At 55.8% G+C, this 20,630-nt stretch overlaps 1 protein-coding gene across 36 annotated transcripts in view; it reads left to right on the plus strand.

Annotated features, from left to right (window-relative positions):
• Positions 1-20,630, plus strand: part of NCOR2 (nuclear receptor corepressor 2) — a 156,034-nt gene that overhangs the window by 118,980 nt on the left and 16,424 nt on the right. For 19 of the 36 annotated variants that reach the window (XM_080940899.1, XM_080940888.1, XM_080940894.1 and 16 more), the window contains 11 exons: positions 3,504-3,651; positions 5,211-5,264; positions 6,094-6,694; positions 11,695-11,815; positions 12,530-12,701; positions 15,351-15,515; positions 16,317-16,453; positions 16,918-17,023; positions 17,135-17,239; positions 17,358-17,455; positions 19,391-19,541. In XM_080940899.1, coding sequence (XP_080797025.1) covers positions 3,504-3,651; positions 5,211-5,264; positions 6,094-6,694; positions 11,695-11,815; positions 12,530-12,701; positions 15,351-15,515; positions 16,317-16,453; positions 16,918-17,023; positions 17,135-17,239; positions 17,358-17,455; positions 19,391-19,541 — 1,858 coding nt within the window. The remainder of the gene's footprint in view (positions 1-3,503; positions 3,652-5,210; positions 5,265-6,093; positions 6,695-11,694; positions 11,816-12,529; positions 12,702-15,350; positions 15,516-16,316; positions 16,454-16,917; positions 17,024-17,134; positions 17,240-17,357; positions 17,456-19,390; positions 19,542-20,630) is intronic. The other 17 variants (XM_080940918.1, XM_080940905.1, XM_080940911.1 and 14 more) reach the window with 5 other exon arrangements.

Raw genomic sequence — 20,630 nt, forward strand, 5'->3', positions numbered from 1 at the left:
ACGAGAGCTGCGGCTGCCAAGCATATGACTGCCCGGGTCTCCATTTTTCCTGGGGGCTCCTCCCTCTGCTCTCAAGGACCCCCAGTGGACCTGAATACACAGGAAGAGGGGCTGGGCCCGAGCTTGTGGTCTGAGCACCCATGTGTGACCTGACCAGTTTCTCCCTACTGAGCCATTTCTTCATCTGGAGGGCGGGGGAGATAGCACTGGACAGGAATGCAAGTGGTCCAGTGAGCCAGAACAGAGGAGCCCGTGAATGCCAGGCGCTCTGTGGGGCTCCCTGCCTGTTCGCTCTTTGTGACATCCCCCTGTCACTCACGTCATAGCTACCTACCTGTGCCACTTACAGGCTGTGTGGCTTTTTAGTCAAGAGTCTTGTCCTCTGTGTGCCTCAGTTTCTCTTTTGCCTGTGAAATGGGAAGGATAAAACAACTGCCTCCAAGGTCTCTGGGGGAGGGTGCACTCCTCCCAAATGCCAGGGCAATACTTGGAAGGGTACTTGCCAGCTCCTCACCAGCTAAAGCCATGGGGGTGCTGATAGCAGGGCTCAGGGTCTTCAGGGTGTGGTACGTCTGTCTCGGGATGTCTGAGGATAGATGCAAGACTGCGTGCATGGTGTCACCCCAAAGTGCAGAGGGCTCTCCGCTGGTGGGTGTGTGCTCTGGCTCCGCTGCCCTTGGCTTGCGCTTGGAGCACACTGCTCGGCCTCTGGGCCTCAGGTCCCACCTGTTTCAAGAGTGTATGGGGGAGCCAGCGCCTTCCACTGGGGAAAGTGCAGTGTCTGGCCCAGGTCATGGAGTAAGACAGAGTCTGTGTCGAGTGGACAGAGGCGTGGCTGGAGTTTCCTGAGGAGCTTGCTGCTTCCATAGGGGGACGTGGGAATCCAGACAAGCTGAGAGGGTGACTGGTCTGAGTGGGACTGAGCAGGCTGCCCAGGAAGGGGTCCCTGCCCTGTTCTTAGCTTTGTCATTCAGATGGCTGCTCTGGTGCAAGCCTGTAGAGGAGGTTGACTCTTTCTCTCCCAGGCAGTATCAGGAGCTGGCTGGTCCTAAGGATCTTGGTAAGAACAGTAAGCGGATGTGGATACTCTTAAGTATAGAGTGAGCTCCCTGTTGGAGTGAGCTGGCCTTTCTAGAAGCCCCTAACCTGGGCTGTCTGTTTCCACCCACTCAATATCAAGCCACCCCGATAAAGGGCGTAAGTCAAGCTGGGCTTCATGGCACATGGCACTGAGGAGGCTTGAGGCAGGAGAATCAGGAGTTTAGGGCCAGCCTAGGCGATATGACTGTGTCTTAGACAGAAAATTACAAGAACAAGAGTGACACTCCTGTCCTCTAAAGTCCTCAAGCAGTGGCTAAGATCTTTGGCTACTGGCCTGGCCCTGTCTGACAGCAGGAAGGCATGCCACTCTCGGCCACCCAGGGAGCAGGGGAAGGCAGGAGGTCAGTGGGTGTCCCTTCTGCTCATCCGAGGCCTGACCTGCACATGGCTGCTGGAAACTCATCAGGAAACGCGAGCTTGGGTGGAGCCTGTATGTCGCAGGTTACGTAACATTTGGCAGCCGTGTCCTCTCTGAGGTCTCCCTCCCGCTCTGTGTGGCCGAAGGCTGCCCTTCTGTCTGTGTCCTGGCCCTCGGGGCTCGGCCTCCAGGTTGCTCAGTGTGTCATATGGGCGCTGGCCCTGCTTGCCTCGCTTCCTTCTGCCGTCTCCTCTCTGTGGCTGCTGGGAGACGCTCCAGGCAGGGATGTACTTGAACTCTAGTAGGCAGGCCTCCTTGACTCTGAGCTTTGTCTCTGAGTCGGTGTCATCGTCTCTGAGGCTCATTTGTGTAATGACGTGGTTATGAAGTGCGTGGCTCTACTCCAGGTGTGGGAGGGAGGCGGCTAGAACAGGCAGTTGACAAGGAATATGGCAAGAGCTGCTGTAACACATGCTTGACTTCCAGCATGTGGCCCAAAGGTGCCTAGACAGAGATGCAGAGAGAGTGAGGGTTGCAGGGCATTGGTTAATCCCCCAGGAAAATCAGAGAGGGCCTCTGGGGAGATGACGTTGGAGGAAGTGAGTGTTCGCTATCCGGGGGAAGGGTTTTCAGGCAGGGAACAGCCTGTGTAAAGTCCCTGGGGCTGGTGTGGGGCCTGGAGAAGCCAACTTGGACTACGCAGAATGGCAGGACTAGTGATCTGGAGCCGATCTCAAGTGTTAAGGAGGTGCCTGGAGTGTTGAGTTGTGCGTCACAGTAGCTGTGTGTACATGTGACTTGACACCTTGCAAATTCCTGGTGTGCAGTAGGTGCTTAGTAAATGCTATCTGTGGTTTGTGTTCGTATCTCTAGAACACCGCTTACACATGCCCACCAGCCTTTGGTGCTGAAGCTATGGCTGGGTTTCCCATAGGCTCTAGAAATGAAACACAGGGTGCGCTGTGTCGCCTGTCCATGGCCTTGCCAGGCTGATGGGCTCCCGTTTCCTGTGAGTGTCCCTGCAACCTGCTGCCTAGTTCCTGTTGCTAAAGATAGACGAAGGAAGGGGATCCCCAGCCACATGCCACAACGTCCTCGCACCCGCAGACTGGAGCCTGGGCCTCTCGGGAGGTGCCAAGACCAGACCCTGTGTGGGCGTGGGTGGCAAGGCAAATGTCCACCAGGTCTGTGTAGACTTAGAACGAGCCTGTGGCTTAGTGTTGGCAATAGAGATGAGGATGGACAGACAGGCATGCATTTCCCTTTGTTCCTGTATCCCAGGATCCTGGTTTCCGGGAATCTTGGTGGGTGTTTTTCTGACCTGTGACCCCCACCTCTGCCATCCTCCGTTTTCCCCTGGAAAAGATCTCCAGTTGCAATGTGTCTCCACACACCACGCTCCTCTTCCTCCTGTTGCTGTGCTCTGCTTGGACTCCTCTTGGATGATGCCAAACCAGCACTAGGGGCGTCAACTGAGACACGAGGGTGACTGGGTCACATCCTGTTCTTCATACTAGACTAGGCTAGATCCAGAAAGTCCTCCATGTGGAGGGAAGGAGATGCTGCTCATTTCAAGACCAGTATGTGTCCTGACAGTGACAATTCACATTCTAAGCTCAGGGAAGCCTCAGCTGCTCAGTGGAGGGACAGGGGAGTTCAGCATGGAGAGGATTTTGAATGCCCCCATTTGATCCTGCTGTGGCCCCTGGCCAGTCCCCCAACCCCAACCTTGTGTGTGTTGTTGGCTTTGGAGGGCAGTGGCACTGTTGTACTCCTGAGTCTTTACCCACAGTCTCTCCACCTGTGCCCCAAGTATGCACCCTGGCACTGTGGCCTGGCCCAGCCTGTACCCAGGGTCCCACTGGGACACATGGCACTAGGAAGCTTCTATGGTAAAAATAGCCCTGGCCGGCCTGGCCACTGCCATGGGCGCAGTGGGAAGGTTGCCCACACAACCATGTAGCCAAGCTTACCGCTCTCACAGCTGTGGCTGGGCCTCAGACATAGGGTGTCCCCAGCCTTGACTGCTACTGTCCTGTCCCAGGAGAAGGAGAGGAACGCGCGGAGGAAGAAAAAGAAGACTCCGGCTGCCGCAAGTGAGGAGACAGCCTTTCCACCTGCCGCTGAGGACGAAGAGATGGAGGCATCTGGGGCAAGCGCCAATGAGGAAGAACTGGCAGAGGAGGCAGAAGGTGAGGTCACTGTCCTTGGGGGAGCGTGCGCGCGCGCGCACACACACACACACACACACACACACACACACACACACGGTGTTCTGTGTCTCCATCTTGTAGGCATCCCTGGTTTCCTGGGCCAGGCCTAGAGATGACCACAGAGGAGTCCTGACTAGGGGGCTTCTGGCTCCAGCTCTCCATAATTCACATGCTTTCTCTGTAGGCCTGGCATGACCTCGAGAGGCCGAGCCATGAGTCTCAGCATCCTAGGCTGGGCCAGGCTGTTGGTGTCAAAGAGCTTACGTCTTTGTTGAATACCTTCCCAGACATCCCCCACGAGCAAGGTGGACATAGCGTGGAGGGGAAGTGGTGGAGACAGAGCTGCCCACAAGAGTGGGGAGTGACTGTGAGCCCCAGATACTGGGGAGGGGGTGGTTTACACATCTGCTTAGGAGCAGGGATAGGGCAGGGCCAGGCTGGCTGAGGCCTCTCACCACCTGGGGATTCCTGGGGCAGCTAACCATTTGCAACCAAGAGCAGTGGGCTAGAAAGGCTGGGGTCCAGGCTAGGGGCCACTTGACCAAGGACTTCCTTGTGTGGTTACTGTCATGGCAGCCATATAGCCTTGTCAGTGTCACCACATGCTGAAGAGGAGACTGAAGCATGGAGGAGTGGCTCCAGGTCCCTAAGACCTGGTTTGGCAACTTGGTCATAGCGCTTTGCTCAGTGTCTCTTTGGCATCCAGGGGAAGGCGATCTTTCTATTACTTGATGTCTGGATCTGTAAAGTACCTACTGTGTTCAGGCTCTGTGAATATGCCCTGGTGCACACCCTGGGTACCTGGTAGATGTCTCAGTGTAGAACTGGGCCTCTACTCATTTCTTCCCTGCCCAAGCCTAGTACTTAAGGTGGGGCCCAGCCACAGTTATCACAGTCCCTGCATGACTCTGAGGGCTTCTGGTGTAGACGTGACTGACAGCGAGTGGTAGGCAGCAATACCCAAGTTGGGGGCTTGCCTGCTTATCCACAGGACTCCAGTGGCTTCAGCCTCCTATGTCCTGTTGTTGGGCTGCAAAGAGGAAGACCAGAGGTCATGCCCTACGTTGTGGTGCAGGCTACTTGATGACCTCTCTCTGTGTGTCTGATTTCCCCACCTGTCACTGTTTTCATGTGTACCCTGGTCTTGAGGTCTCTGAGGGTCTCGTACCCTGTGTGCTTCTGGCCAGCTCCATGCTGGTGTTACCGATATCTGTTCTGAGAGAGATGTTCTGCTCTGGGCTCCAAAGGAACGGAGAAGCGGGGGAGGCTGGGAACTGATTGACAAGCTGGAAAGCACATTGGTTTGTAGCCCTGGCACTCACACGAAGCTCTGTTGACCCTGGACACACCTTGGCCTTGCCTGAGGAGGAGGGGGGCACACTGGCTGTGAGCGGCCAGAGCCTCCCTTGGAAGCTGGGCAAGCAGGTTCCGTGGAAACTGTCTTGGATCCGCTGCCTTCGGCCACACCCCCATCCCTTTCCACATGACTTGCTATACCACCCCAGTTCTGACTCCCTCTCTAACTTACTTCCTTCCAGCCTCACAGGCCTCTGGCAATGAGGTTCCCAGAGTCGGGGAGTGCAGTGGCCCAGGTAAGAATATGGCTTTTGGCTGAACTGAGGGGACAGGGCATAGTAGGACATCCCTGGTCCTCGCTGTGTGCTGCTTCCTCCTCTGCTTTGTTTCTCCTACAAAGTGTCCGTTCCTGTTGCGTCTGTGGGCAGCATGTCCTGTCTTTCCTCTCCTCCAGATCCTTCCCTGTTCTGAGTCCTAAGCTTTGTTTCCAGGTGTCTATTCCAGGCAGAAAATGGAGGGACTGGAGATCCAAAGATGAGACGTAGAGTCGGGGCATGCGGGCATGTGTATGTGTGTGCGCGCGCACACACACACACAGCCATAAACCCATGGGAGCTAGAGCAGCAGACATGTTCCTTCAAGGAGTGCTCCAATGCCGTGGCCCTGTACCATGCTGTGCTTTCAGCCATAATGTAATGCACTCTTGGTCCCCAGGCCTGAACAATCAATCGCTCTCTTGCTCAGTCTCCATGGGGGTTGGATCTCCATTCTGTGGATGGGGAAACTGAAGTTTGAGAGAAGCCTTGCGGTTCCCATGGGAGTACCAAAAGTTGGGCACTGAGCTCGTGGCACTCAGACTGAGTCTGCAGACCTCAGATGAAGGCCCGTCTTGAGGCTGTCCTTGGATTGGCCCCATAGGGGCACTGGCTACCTGGAGAGCGTAGGGGTTGGGGTTGGCCAGTGTGTGGGCAGCGAAGGAAAGCTGAAGTTGCAAGCTATAGGGCCCTGTGAAAGACAAGGCTCACCCGGAGGTGTAGGAGCCTGGGTGCTGTTCTAACATTGCTCGAGTGCTGTCACATTCCGTGTAGTAACTTATTCCCTCCTTTCCTCTTACCCTGCATGTAGCTGCTGTCAACAACAGCTCGGATACTGAGAGTGTCCCGTCCCCGCGCACAGAAGCCACCAAGGACACTGGGCCGAAGCCCACTGGCACTGAAGCATTGCCTGCCACGTCCCAGCCACCTGTTCCTCCTGCAGAAGAACCTGCAACAGCTCCCACTGAACCCTGCCCAGCCCCTGATGCCAGTGGCCCACCGTCCCCAGTAGCTTCCCCGTCACCTGCCGCACCCCCGGCTGCTGTTGCCAACGATGAGCAAGAAGACCAGGCTGCTACAGTTCCCCAGTCAGAGGATGCCAAAGAGCAGAAGTCTGAGGCCGAGGAGCTGGTGATCGATGTGGGAAAGACAGAGGAGAACGAGACCCCTGAGGAGCCACCAGAAAGTGTAAAGAGTGACCACAAGGAAGAGGCTGAGGAGGAACCGGAAGACAAAGCCAAGGGCGCAGAGGCCATTGAGACTGTGTCTGAGGCGCCACTTAAGGGGGAGGAGGCTGGAAGCAAGGCAGCTGCGAACAAGGGTTCTAGCTCGGGTGCCACCCAGGACAGTGACTCCAGTGCCACCTGCAGTGCCGATGAGGTGGACGAGCCCGAGGGAGGTGACAAGGGCAGGTGAGAGGCATCGGGCGAGCTTTGATTCTTGTGTATTCTGCAAACACAGGGAGCACCCTCCCTCTGCCATGACAACACAGGTGGCCTGGCCTGCCATGGAGGCTGTGGCTGGTTTGTAGGGGTGTCTTAGTCACTGTTCTGTTGCTGTGAGGATGTACCATGACCAAGGCAATTCTTACAGAAGGAAACATTTAATCCTGGGTTGGCTACAGTTCCAGAGGTTTAGTCCGTATCTTTTTTTTGTGGGAAGCACGGCAGCAGGCATGGCAGTGTGGCACTGGAGAAGTGGTTGAGAGCTACATCCTCATCCATAGGCCAAGAGAGAGTATGGTATGGAGGGGTGAGAGCTGTTTACAGGGATGCTGAGCCTCAAAGCCTCTCCCAGGGGCACACTTCCTCCAACAAGGCCACACCTCCTAATCCTTCTAATCCTTTTAACTAGTGCCACTCCTTGGTGATCAAATATGTGCTCCTAAGGGGACATTCTTAGGGCATTCTAGAAGGAAACAGTGGAAAGAAGACCCACTGGAAGGAAGGTAGCTGTAGAAGGCTCCAGGGAGCGAATGCATGTTGGTGTCCTCGTGGTCCAGACCAGGTGGCTTGATGGAGCAGAGTGGTTGGAGGTAGACGGTCCGAATCCAGGTGTCCTGGAGTCACCCATACTCCAACTTGGAAAGTTTCTGTCCAGCATCTTTCACTGTTGATGGTGGCCTGTATGTAGTCCCTGGCTTATAGACACAGCACCCTGATCTTAGTCTGTAGACATAGGTTCCCTCGGACCTCTGTTTAAATTCCTGCTTCCTTGAAGGTGGCCAGTCTCCCATGACGACATCAGCATAGCTTCCTGGCAAGGTCTCAGGAACTGGGGCCCAGGGTTAGGTCTAGGACGCTGGGACACACACAATTCTTCCCTTCAAAGTTTCTCCCTAGCGAAGGCCGTGACTAGGAGCCGGCCAGGTGCACGCAGGACCACTTCGTGGTCGGGTGTTCGGACATGAAGACTGCAGACCGCAAGGGCCCAGCCATGGCTGGGAGGGTCCCAGTGAGCTAGATTGTTCCAGTGATTGCAGTAATGATGCCAGCTCCAGGGCAGTGATTGAGATGACATCACCCAGGGCCCAGACACTGGAGGCCCCTGGTCATGCAGTCACCTCAGCTTTATTTCTGAGGTGGTACTGGATCTGTGGAGTATTCTGATTGCCACGTTCCCTGCCCTAGGGGCATATCATGTTTTAGGTGAGTCCATTTAGGCACTCAAGGGCAGGTCTGGAAACCTCTCCCGGATCACATCTGGACGGCCCCACCCACCTCTGGGCAGCCACAGTTGTTTTGTGATGAGGCAGTGCGCTATGTTTATTTTGACTGCAAACAGCAGAGTCTGTTTTCTCTCCTCTCAAGTCTGTGAAAAATTCCAACAGTGCAAGGGAGGAGACCATGACCTTCAGACCTGCCCACACAGGGCCCTTCCTGCTTCCCCTGGCTCCCCTGTCCCCTCAGGGCTGGTGGATTTGAAATGGATGCTTTGTAGATCTTCTGTGTTCCTGGAGGATTCCACTGGTAGGGCTCACACGGAGCAGGTGGACAACAGATGGCCCCAGATAAGCAGAAGGTAGCCAGCGGGTTTCTGAGGGCTCCCGTGTCCCCAGCTTCTTGCCTGATAGGCACAACAGGGGACATAGGGCCCATGGTAGTAGCTTCTGTGCCATTAGGATCTCTACTGAGATGAGAGATGGCCACAAAACCACGGGTGGTTCCAGCATGGCCCTCTGGAATCTGGATGGTAGACTCATAGGCCACAGAGCGCGGTGTGGGGTGCCACCCTGAATACCAGCCTGCTCCTCAGACTTCCCCAGGCTCTGGTGGGGCTGAGGCCTCTCATTTCTAGCTCCCTTCTCCCTTAGCACTAGCCAGTAGTTTCCATCCTTCCCTGGTGCTTGGTGGCTGGCTCTCCACCACCTCAGCCTGCTGTCTAGCACCTGGGCTGGGACTCAGGACAATGTCCTGTCCTGGGGTCCACCTGTGCTCTCAGTAAGCACCAGACTCTGGTGGGAAGAGCCTATAGCCTTTACCATCCGCACCATGGGGGCCGGGAGGGTGGGTGACGTACTGCAGCAGGCCAGCAGCCTGAGCGGCTATATAAACTCTGGATGATCACTTCCAGCCCCATTCAGGCCACTCTGTGAGAGCTTTGCTGCTCACTGCTGCTGTGCCCAGGGCAGCATGGCCTGGAGTTTTCGAGGAGGCTTGCAGCCCCACCTCACTTTCAGAATAGGGATGTCATGCTTTCCAGTAGAGCTAGACCTTAGGAAGCCCCCAACTCCCCACCCCCAGGCTCAGTTTTCACACTTGCAATGGGTAAGTCGCCACAGAGTTGTTTTGTTATAACATGACCCTGGGCCAGGTACACAGTGTGCTGGGCAGGCCCCTGGAGATACCAGACGCAGGAGCCAGCAGGGCCCTGATTTCCCCGTGCTCTGGTGCTGGTGAGAAGAAAGGCTTATAGCGTATGAGACATGTGGACGGTATGTGTGACTCAACAGGCAGCCCTTGAGGATGCTCATTGCTCTCAGTGTGGAGAGGAAGCCTGAGCACAGGGAGGACAAAGGCCCTGTGGTCTCTGAGCTTACGGTCAGTGTTTCTCCAAGGTCTGTAGCTGGGGGTGTCGTGACCAGTGGGGTTTTGGTCTTGGGTCCTGTGAAGGACAGAGATCACCCAAGGTCTTTTTTATTATTATTTTTTAAATCATACGCCTGTGAAGTGTATGTGCACATGAATGCTGGTGTGTGTGGAGGAAAGAGGCCATTTAATCCCCTGAAGAACAAGTTACAGGCGGTTATGAGCCACCTGGTGTGGCTTCTGTACCCCTGAGCCACCCACCTCTCCCACCCCTCCCTCCCTCTCTCTCTCTCTCTCTCTCTCTCTCTCTCTCTCTCTCTCTCTGTGTGTGTGTGTGTGTGTGTGTGTGTGTACACACACCTGCCTGAGTTTTTGTGTACCACATTCTTGTGCAGTGACCACAGAGGCCAGAGGAAGGAGCCCAGAAGAGGGCGTCAGATCTTCTGGTGCTGAGCCACCTTATGGGTTGTGGAAACCAAACCTGGGTCTCTGGTCTTTACCACAGAGCCATCTCTCCAGCTCTACGATGCGTCTCTAGCTTTAGGCCTGCCTGGAGATGACGAGGAAACCAAGCCTCTCATGCTCACCAGTGCACCACTTAGGGCACACAGTCTTGGGACATCGGGTGTTTTCAGTGTCTCACAGTGTCATTACAGATCATGCCATCACCCTAGAGGAGACCCAACAGCCTTCCCAGCCATCTGTGCCCACTGATGGGCATGGTCCCATGCCCTGTGAAGGGAGGAGGGCATGGGTGTGAACACCATGTCTGGCCTCTCTTTCATAGTGCAGTGTATTTTGAGGCTCCTCTGTTGTAGGGCAAGGGTCAGGGCCCCATGGCTTGGATGACAGCCCCCTTGCCTTGTTTTTTCAGCGTCTGTGGGTATCTGCATGACTTAAGTAGTTTGCTGAGAACACTCATAAGCTGGTTTCTCTGTGGTGTTCATCTTCATTTCCCCTGAGAATGAATGGTTCAGTGTAGGGTTAGTGGGGAAGCCTTGTTTTGTTTGCTGTGTTTCGTAAGTGGGACTCACCCTGTAGCTCAGGTTGGCCTTGAACTTGTGGGCTCTTCCTGCCCAGTCTCTCCAGTACTGGAATGACTGGTGCCATGCCACCCTACCCAAGCTGCACATGACCTTCTGAGGAGTTTTTCAAAGCCTGGGTAGTATTTTATTTCAAGTTTATCAAAGCTGATCATAAAAATGGATAAGGGCTACCAGGCATGATAGCACACACCTTCAATCCTAGCACTTGGGAGGCAGAGACAGGCTGATCTTTGAGTTTGAGGCCAGCCTGGGCTACAAATTGAGTTCCAGGACAGCCAGGGCTACACAGAAAAAAACCCTGTGTGGAAAAACCAGAAAGAACGGAAGGCAGGGAGAAAAATAGCTGGGGGCGGGTGGGGTAGGCGGGGTCTGGTAAAGACGGCAATAGAAGAGTCTCTGCCATGGATGTGTACAGGTGGGATGGAGGAGTCAGGGCGACTTGTTCCTCCTCCTGCCCCCCCCCCCCCCAGTGCCTCAGGCAACTTCAGCAGGCGTCATCCTGTCTGTCTGCTCTCCCTGCTTGGCTGAGCATGTGGCAGATGCGGGCAGCAGGCTGCTACCCGCAGGGCCTGTTGCACGCATACTTCTGCCACAGCGGAGTCTGTGCCCCTCCATCTGTGAAGGAGGCGTGTGCTCTTCTGCTGTGTCCCTTGTGGCTCCAACTGTGTCCTAGCTGTCAGGAATTCTTACCCCAGAGGCTGAAGTCCCAGCTTACGTGGCTTCATATGCCTTGAAGCAGGATGCTCTTAGTACCCAGGGGTATGTAGCCCCTGGTGTTTTCAAGGATCTGCCCGAGATTTATCTCCTGTCCAAATTCTAGGGCTGTACCCATAGCTCAGCTCCCATTATTGAGGTCATGAGACTCGCCCACCATCCCAGGACCGGACTGGGTCCAGTACACACAGGCTCCAGTTAGTAGAGTCATCTACCCCGTCCCAGGGCCCAGCCTGCTCTTACTCTGGATTTGAGACAAAAATAATCTCCAAGGAATCTCTTAAAGTCTCTCCACCCTGATCCGGCTGAGTTTGTGGCCTTCCGGCCACTCCCCGAGGGGCCTGCATGGCCTAGGCGCCCAGCTAGGTCTTTTCAGCTGTCGTCTTTGCCCTGAGGCCCTCTTGGAGGCAGTGGATGGTGTGGGCCGGAGGAGTGCGGCTACCCAGCAGAGTGTGTCCGCTGGAGCACCTGGACTCTGCTAAGGGCCTCCCTGGCGGGCCCCACCATCCAAGGCTTGAAGGAGAGGCCATGGAGGCAGGACTGCCCCAGCCCCCTTTTCCAGGAAGGCCCTCTAAGAGCCTGTGGCTGATGCTCCAGCCTGACCTGACGCTTGTCCCTCCCCAGGCTGCTGTCACCAAGGCCCAGCCTCCTTACCCCAGCCGGAGATCCCCGGGCCAGTACCTCGCCCCAGAAGCCGCTGGACCTGAAGCAGCTGAAACAACGAGCAGCAGCCATCCCCCCTATTGTGAGTGAACCCTGAATCCAGGCAGCCCACCGTGAACTTGATTTCCTGTGAGCTCAGCATCACTGCTAGGAGCTTTGCCTGCGGAGGGAGGCTCTTCCCAAGGCCAGTGGCTTCCAGAGATGGAGATGTGCTCACAGGACTGGTGATCAGCAGTCTTGGGGGGAGTTGGGAGATCAGAAAGGCTGGTCTGAGCAGTCACTCTCCAGGGGTTCCCCCAGACCCAACTAATGTCCAGGCCCTTTCCGGTCTGTCTCTGGGGCCTTTGGGAGCTCTTCGTTTTCTAAAGACACTTGGCTGAGTGTAGTGTCTTCAGCCATTTCCCTTTTGAGATTTAGGTTTGGCCTTTCCATGTATGTGTCGGACATGCGTGTCTGGCCTCACTGCTAGCTCCCCAAAGCCCACATAGCCACTTCTTCATACTCCCGATTCCTAGTGGTGTGGGGTGTGCTGGGCGGAGTGGGCAGTGTCAGGTCCTAGCACCCACCTGCCTCTGAACATCAGAAATGGACCCTTCTTTGGCGGTGATGACCCCTTCCCTCTGTCTGATGTTAAGGCTCTGCCTCCATATGGGGGCTTTAAGTGGGATAAGACTGCCTTTCTATACCTGGCTTTCGTTCTGGCCACACGGCCACTCCCCAACCTGTCAACCTCTGACATGGGGCCAGGATGTTTGACATGGGGCCAGGATGTTCATGCCTGCCCCATGCCCCCCAGCAGGTCACCAAGGTCCATGAACCCCCCCGGGAGGACACAGTACCCCCAAAGCCAGCTCCCCCTGTGCCTCCACCCACGCAGCACCTACAGCCAGAGGGTGACGTGTCTCAACAGTCGGGAGGAAGTCCACGTGGCAAGTGCCGGAGCCCGTTGCCTCCTTCTGAGAAAGAGGGTGAGTGTTGGGCACAGGGATGCAGTGACAGTGAGGGACAGCCCTCTTCTCTGTCGAGTTCCCATGGCAGTGCAGGCCAGGCTGGGAGGACACATAGTTAAGGCGGCAGACGGCAAGGCTCAGCCACAGAGCACCAGAAGCCGCTCAGCCTGCGGGCTCTTGAGAAACCGGAGGCAGTCTAGTGTGTGACTGTGTGTATGTGTCTGTCTGTGTGTCTGTGTCTGTACGTGTCTGCATGTCTGTGAGTGTGCGTGCAAACATCCATGTAGCCAGCTTCTCCTTTGGTGTGAATCAGGTTTCATGTGACCGTTGGGCTCCCTGAGGGTGCAGCACTGGTCTCTGTCTTAGAACAACAGCGGGACTGACCTGAGCTGAACTGGCTCGCCTTTCCTTGGCTAAGGCATGGTCAGCACAGAGCCTCCTGTGCAGGTAGTGGGCAGCATCTGCCAGGGCCCTGTGGCGTTTGCACACCGGTGCTTCTGAGCACTGGGGTTGTCAGAGGGAGGTAAAGGCTCTGCCGAAGCCTGTAGTGGCAGATGTGAAAAGAAACAAGTGGGCCGGGGCGGGTGTAGGCAGACACAGTGGGCTGTATATCCAAGGATCTGGTGAGGAGAGGGTAGGGGGTGATGGGAAAAGACCCTTCAGGGACTGGGAGTGGGATAGGAGGTCAGAGAGGGAAATGGGGACGAAATTGTGTCGCTAAGGTAGAGAGTAGCTTTGAGTGACACTTTGCTTTGGGAGGGGCATGTTATCAGATTAGGGGCTTGGGAAAAATCAGTGTCTGATTCTTGTTGAGAAAGGGCAGAAGGGATTAGTAGGGCAGGGGTGGGAGGCGGGCTGAGGTGCTCCTCCCAACTGCTCTAGGGCAACCTGGACTTGACAGGTGGCCTTGGAAGTGGGAGGAAGGGGAGGCTTGACTTTGTTCCTGAGGACAAGCCAGCAGGACATAGTGATGACCCCTGGGGGATAAGGGCAGGGGTGTCTTGTTGGAGCTGGGGCCGGAACACACGCCAGTAAGGGGTGGGCTTTAAGGGGCCACATATATAGAACACAGTGTGCTGTGAGAAGCCACCGGACTCAAGAGGACAGCCTGGGATGACAGTAAGGGGACTGGGCAGGGGAAGGAAGGTGCCGGTCTGGCTCTGGCCAGACAGCTGTGGCTGAGCAGGGCTGGAGCTACTCAGGGCCAGCCAGGTCCTGCTGAGTTGGGCCCTAGGCCCCAGTCCCTGGGAAAAGAGCCAACAGTCCATGGTCCCTGAGGCTGGTTCTGGGCCCGTCCATGTGGCCAGTGCTACGCTGTTTCCTAGACTCCTCCCTGGGGAACATTGCACCTGGCGGCAGGCTCTGTTTCTCACGTGGTCTGGCCACAGTTCTGTTCCCCAGGGGACACATGAACCCAGCATGCAGGAAGCCAGCCTTCTCTGTCCTGGCTCCAACAGGGAGCTTCCAGGCCAGGCAGGTCCCTTGGGATCCCCAGGCCCGGCTGGAGGAACAGGTTGTCCGTCCTGGCTCTCAGCCACCTGCCTGCATTGGCTGAGTCTGACCCCATTTCCTTCCAGCCTGAGACTTCCCTCTGTCCCCCAGCTCTCTCCAGAGCCAAACTGGATGGGGCAGCCAAGGTACACACGGGGCCAGGGAGCCAGGTGCTTGAACTTCCTGGTTCAGAGCAAGCCCTGTAGGTTGAGAATGTGAATACCACAGCGGTTACTTTGGTGGGCCACCACCTCTCCGGGGCATGAGTTCAGAGGGTGTTTGGTCTTCCCTAAAGGGGAGATGTGGAGTATAGCACTCGGGCCTCCACTTGTGTTCCAGCCTTCCTTTAGGACAGCCTAGGGCTATGTGGAGGTGCTCCGGGAGACACGCACTGTCAGTTCCTGTTTCAAGGCCAGGGCCCCTGTCCTTCACGATTTCTGGGTGGGTTGTTGTGATCCCCAGGATGTGTCTAGCCAAGGCTTGCAGCCCAGAAGAGATCGCAGCTAAAGTGAGCACTTGTGGAGCCTCAGCAAGCAGATCTGAGCCATGTGGCATAGCCACACGTGCAGGCCATGGGCTAAAGCTTGGGTTCGCAGGTCTTCCCTGCACTCAGCAGCTGGGGTCTCCATCTTTCCATCTGGAGGGTGAAGGGACAAAGATGTCTGTAGCCACATGGGCTCCAATCTAGACATGGCCACATTTGGCAGGTGACTGAAGCAACCTCACCAAACGGGTCTGATCGCTGGCCTTAGTGTGCGCCCGTACAGGCTCATCGAGGCCCGACTGGAGCTCAGTCTAGTGACTGGCACATAGCAAGTAGCTAGCACACAGACTGCCTCTGCCCCGTGCTCATCTAGAGAGGCTGCTATAGACACATCCATTGCCATACCACGTAGTCACGGAGGTCAGCAAGCTGGACCCAGCACTCTGGGTCCTGTACGCCCAACTGGTGGCATTCTGCGAGCAACCACAAAGTAAAGATTAGCCCTCTGACACATGCTCTATGTTGGGCCTGTCCCATACCAAGCAGGTATCATGGGAACATAGCGGTACACCTTCACTGACAGTGTCCCAATGGCTCCTCTTGTCAGGTTCTGTCCCAGCTGGCTGCTGGGGTGGGAGGGTATGGAGATGTCAGAGCCCTCCCTGACTGCCCACCTTATAAACCTCTTTCAGCAGAGAAATCCTCATTCTTTACGGCCTTCCCAACTGAGGGCCCGAAGCTTCCTACTGAGCCCCCACGCTGGACATCGGGCCTGCCCTTCCCCATCCCTCCACGGGAGGTGATCAAGACGTCCCCACACGCCGCAGACCCCTCTGCCTTCTCCTACACACCCCCCGGTGAGTGGGCACCACACCGGTTAGGTCTGTGCAATCCGTGAGCAACCAGCTCTTTGCACTGGTGCAGGGCGTGGTGCTGGTGGGATGAGACCTTGGCTGGAGGTTTGGCCTTGCTCTGAGAAGCTGGGCACCTTCTAAGACTTGGGAGAACATCTACACACTACAGTGGCCATAAGTGGCCAGGAGAAGGCCAGCAAGGGAGATATTTTTCACCGGTGACTAAGAGGATGGTCATTAGAGGGAGGGGAGGGCAGTCTTGATTGACAGATGCTGTGAGACTGTTTTTGGGAAGCCACCTAGGTTTTCTATTCTTGATGGTCCTCATCCCCATGAAAAGTAATCCAGCCAGGGGCCAACAATGACCGGCATCAGCAGTGGCTGTCCCAGGTAGAGCTGACCCTGCCTGAGGGACAAGTGTACTGCTGGAGCAAGTCAAACTATCACAGCAGAAAATGACTACCCAGCGAGTCCAGGGATCCCCAGTCACATGACACTGAATTCCATGCCGGAGGTGAACTCTGAAGGCAGTGGGGAGCTATTGCAGGCTCCCCCAAATCAGGCATAGGGTGAGGATGGCCTGCTGGCTCTGGGAAAGATCCCTTTGGTCCCTGCAAAGAGAATAGAATCTAGGGATGGAGTGGACATTGGAGTACTGGCTGAGAGGCTTCGATGTGGGTCAGGAGGTGATGGTGCAGGTGTGGAGGATCCAGGACTGTGGGGTTCCTGTGGACTGCTCAGGTCATTAAAGCAGACATGTAGGTGTAGAGGAGTCCCCAATATAGACTTCCTGTTTCCTTGCAGGTCACCCACTGCCTCTGGGCCTCCACGATAGTGCCCGGCCAGTTCTACCACGTCCCCCCATCTCTAACCCTCCACCCCTCATCTCCTCTGCCAAGCATCCTGGTGTACTTGAGAGGCAACTGGGTGCCATCTCCCAGGTGAACACCTTAAGGCTGGGTCTCCCCATTACATGGGATGTTTCCAGGGGTGGTGCTGGGTGGGAGCCGGCTAGACTCATCCCTGCAACGTGGACCAACCCATGGGACTACGTGGATCACAGGCTGTGTATTTCACTGCCTCAGGCAGGTGACTCAACGCCTGTAGGCCTCAGTTCATCCTCCGTTCAGTGGGAGGGGGAGGGGGAGCTGCAGCTGCTGTAGGTTGTAGAGTGTCATGTTGTAAACCCTTGGTCACTTCTGCATCCTACCTGCACTCACCACTAGGTGTTTGAAGCAGTCACACTGTGTTCTTTATGCGGGCACTGGCCTTGGACAGTTGTTGGCCTGTCTACAGTCCTCCAGCAGAGAGGGCCGGCAACCCTCTCTCACCCTGCAGATCCCTAAGTCGTAAGCGGGCCTCTCCCTGTGGCTAAATCTGGTTGTGATCTATTTCCTTGCCCTAGCAGGGAATGTCAGTACAGCTTCGTGTACCCCACTCAGAGCATGCCAAGGCCCCCATGGGCCCTCTCACCATGGGGCTGCCTCTTGCTGTGGACCCTAAGAAGCTGGGTGAGTGCCCATGACCCTTTGGTTCCACCCTGGGCTGAGGGTTGGGCAGTCTTGTTCCTAGGAGCTTAGTGGGAGGGGCAGCTTAAGACCTGTGCACTCTCTCACCCTTAGCCCCCTTCAGTGGAGTGAAGCAGGAGCAGTTGTCCCCTCGGGGTCAGGCTGGGCCACCTGAAAGTCTGGGAGTGCCCACTGCTCAGGAGACCTCTGTGCTGAGAGGTAAGGCTGGCCCAATCACCTTCACTCCTAGAGATCCTGAAAGCTCACTTCACGGCTGTCTCCTCACCTCGAGACACCAAGCCCTTGGGTCCTAAGTGCTGTGTCTTATGCCTTCTAGGGACAGCATTGGGCTCCACTGCCAGTGGAAGTATCACCAAGGGCCTCCCCAGTTCCCGGGCTGCAGATGGCCCCAGCTACCGAGGATCTATCACCCACGTAGGTGCTGGGGGCAGGGTGGGACGGGCAGACATGCTGAGTAGGGTGGATTGGGATGGGATGAGAGGACGTCCAAGGAGACTAGAGCTAGTGCGCTGTGGGGTCAGGCCTAGGGTGATGAAGAAAACAAGTGTCATGTGCCTCTGTCAGTCAGTGTGACAGAGACCAACGACAGAGAAGGCTGGCCAGGCCCATAACCAGACTGTCAGGAGCCACAGTGTGAAAGTTACCAGGGCCAGGAAGAGGGAAGTGTGACGTTTTAGCATGGTGACAGCTGGCTCTTCTCATACCGCCCATCAGGTAGGCATGAGCCAGTGGTGGGTGCCAGGCTTAGTCCCCATTGTGTGTGGCCAAGGGCACGTACCCCAGTGGATTTCAGTCACAGGGCCACCCACCACAGGGTCCTTTTGACTCACTGTATGGGATAAATGTTCATGCCGCAGGCTTCCCCTGAAGTCTGGTTGGGATCTTGGGGTTTTGAAGGCAAAGCACAGAAGCTGGAGGTGAAAATTCAGTCATACCCTCTGGCATCGGTGGTGGCAGTGTCCCTCTCTGACTCAGTTTTCTCTGCGACAGAAATAATTATTTCCACGATACTTATTCCAAGGAGGCGATCTTGGGGTGTAAGGTTGGCACGCAGAGCTTCAGGGGCCAGGTGCTCAGAGATGCCGGCTCTCAAAGGCTGGGTATCCCTCTCCACTGGTTAGGGCTTATGGAAAGTGAGGTCAGCACTCTAGGGCCTATCTGTGTGGGACAATGACCCAGGTATTAATGTGACCCACATGGGTGGCAGGTGGAGACCACATACCCCACTGTTGTCTGGCTGCCCTGGGGCACAAGGCCACACAGCACCATGTCCCACACTCGGGTTTAGAGCAGATTGTGAGTGGACCCCTGTGGCTCCCCGTGTTCTTTGGATTTTTGTCCAGTGGATTATGCAGAGCAGAACCGTGGCTTGGCTGCATTTCTGTTGTCAGAGGCTAGCCCCTTCGATCTCAGAGCCCCTAAACAGTAATGCCTCCCTTTCATTCAGAGCCTGCTTGACCTTTCTTACCGTATACCTGGCCTGCTCCTGCCCCCATACTGCTCCTGCCCCACGGGGACTAGTCAACAGAGCAAGCCCCAAGGGAGACAAAAGCCTGGTGCACATCACTGAATCTGTTCCTGCAATCATAAATGAAGAGAGAGCTAAGGATTTGGGGCCCTCTGAGAGTCAAGTTAGGGTCGCCCTAGCATAGATGCATGCCAGCTAGTTCTCAGAAAAGCAAGGTGACTTGTTAGCAGCAATCGGGGTGATCCTGCCTTTTGTCCCCCATGGGCTGGCTCTTAAGCTGTACTGATGGCCCTTCTCATGTTCACAGAAGTCACTTAAAGTGAACTCAGTTGCACAAAACCCCATGCTGTTGGTTTGAGAACTCCTGTGGCGGGGAGCTTATTCCCTCCAAATCAGTGTTTCTTAGTTGGTCCAACTTGTCCCCAGGGACATCAGGTGGCATCTAGGGATACGTTGGGTAGAGATGGAAGGGTGTGAGTCAGCTGGCAATTCTATGCCAGGAAGAGGTCCCTGGGTGATCGTGACCGCTCTTTATCTCAGTTAACCTGACATTGAGCCTGGCGTGTTGGCTCGGGCCAGCAGTTGGAAGGAGGTTGGCAAGTTCGGGGCTAACCTGAGCTATGTATCTAGAGATCTTGTCTCTGTGAAAGAGTATAACAGTATTCTTGATAGCGTCTCTGGGAGAGTACAGGCGAGAGACAGGGCATTTTTGACAGCAGGGCTGGCACTAGGAAGCCAGGATGAGTGGCATTGGCAATGGTGAGGAAGTTGTGCGTGTGTGCATAACTTACGCATAACTGTGCATGCCTTCCGGGGCGGAGGAGTAGGGTGGTGTGTGACTCACCCACAGATCTGGGTGCTTACCACTCCATGCCTTATAGGGCACGCCAGCAGACGTCCTCTACAAGGGTACCATCAGCAGAATCGTCGGTGAGGACAGCCCAAGTCGCCTTGACCGGGCTCGAGAGGACACCCTGCCCAAGGGTCATGTCATCTATGAGGGCAAGAAAGGTCACGTCCTGTCCTATGAAGGTGAGTACAGAGGACAGACAACCACCAGGCACTGGCAGTTTGGGGTGGCTACTTCTGTCCCCCTTTATTTTTCCATTCCCAGGGTGCCCTTTCTCAAGACAGACATAGCAAGAACACTGAGAACAATCTCCTTGCTAGGCTGAGGCTCAGCAAGGACATGTCAGACAGTACCTCCCTGCCAGCTCAGGATGCCCCTGCAAGGAGTGTGTTGGAAACCCCTTGTTGAATAGGAGTCATGAAAGTCAGACTGCAACATGCGTTTCAAGATGGCAGTTGTGGCGTGAGTGCACTGTGCTGAGAGGGGAAGGTCATCTGGCAGAGCAGAAGGCAGCCGGGGCCTTTGGAGTTGGTGTTGTGGTATCCTGGACAGGTTGAGGGCTGGGCCTAGATTGATAGGGAGATGGCCGTATGCATAGTCAGGGACCTTCTATGAGGGCACCATCCTAGCCCTGGCGAGACAGGGCAGCCCTTGTTAGGGAGGAAGCTGTGAGGTCCATAAAGGTGTCTTCAGAGCCAGGCAGAGCTGAAGGGACACCAGGAAGCAGGCAGGGAGTGACTTCCTGTCCTGCAGGCATACAACCCAGAAGGGGTCAGGGCTTGGTGGCTTCCCCCTACATAGGCTGGGAAAGCTAGGGGCAGCTTTGAGTGTCATGACAAGGAAGGGCTGTGGTAGAGCTGTGACACCCTTGTCTTTGGATAGAAAAGGTAGCCAGTGCTGCCTAAAGGTTAAGGAACCCACACCTGGGAGTCATCTCCCAAAAACCAGATGCTCATACTAACACTGCTGCAGGCCTGGGGACTGCCAGCTGCTCTGTTCTTGACCCCACAGTCCCCTGTTCCTAAAGGTCACAAGTGACCCCATGTGGCTTTGGCACCTGACAATAAAGTACAGTCTTGAGGACAAGGGCTACAGCTGCCTCTGGCACCGGCTGGACTGTGTTGCTGTCTTCGTTAGTGTACACATAGACCCACGGGCACAGACACACACCCATTCATGCGGCAATGGCGGGCATGCCCTGTGCTTTCCGCCAAGAGCAATTCCCAGTCGAGCTGGTTTGAGGGTCTCATCTGTGGGATGGCAGGGCCTCC

The sequence above is a fragment of the Micromys minutus genome (assembly GCF_963924665.1).
Source record: "Micromys minutus genome assembly, chromosome: 29".
Classification (NCBI taxonomy): domain Eukaryota; kingdom Metazoa; phylum Chordata; class Mammalia; order Rodentia; family Muridae; genus Micromys; species Micromys minutus.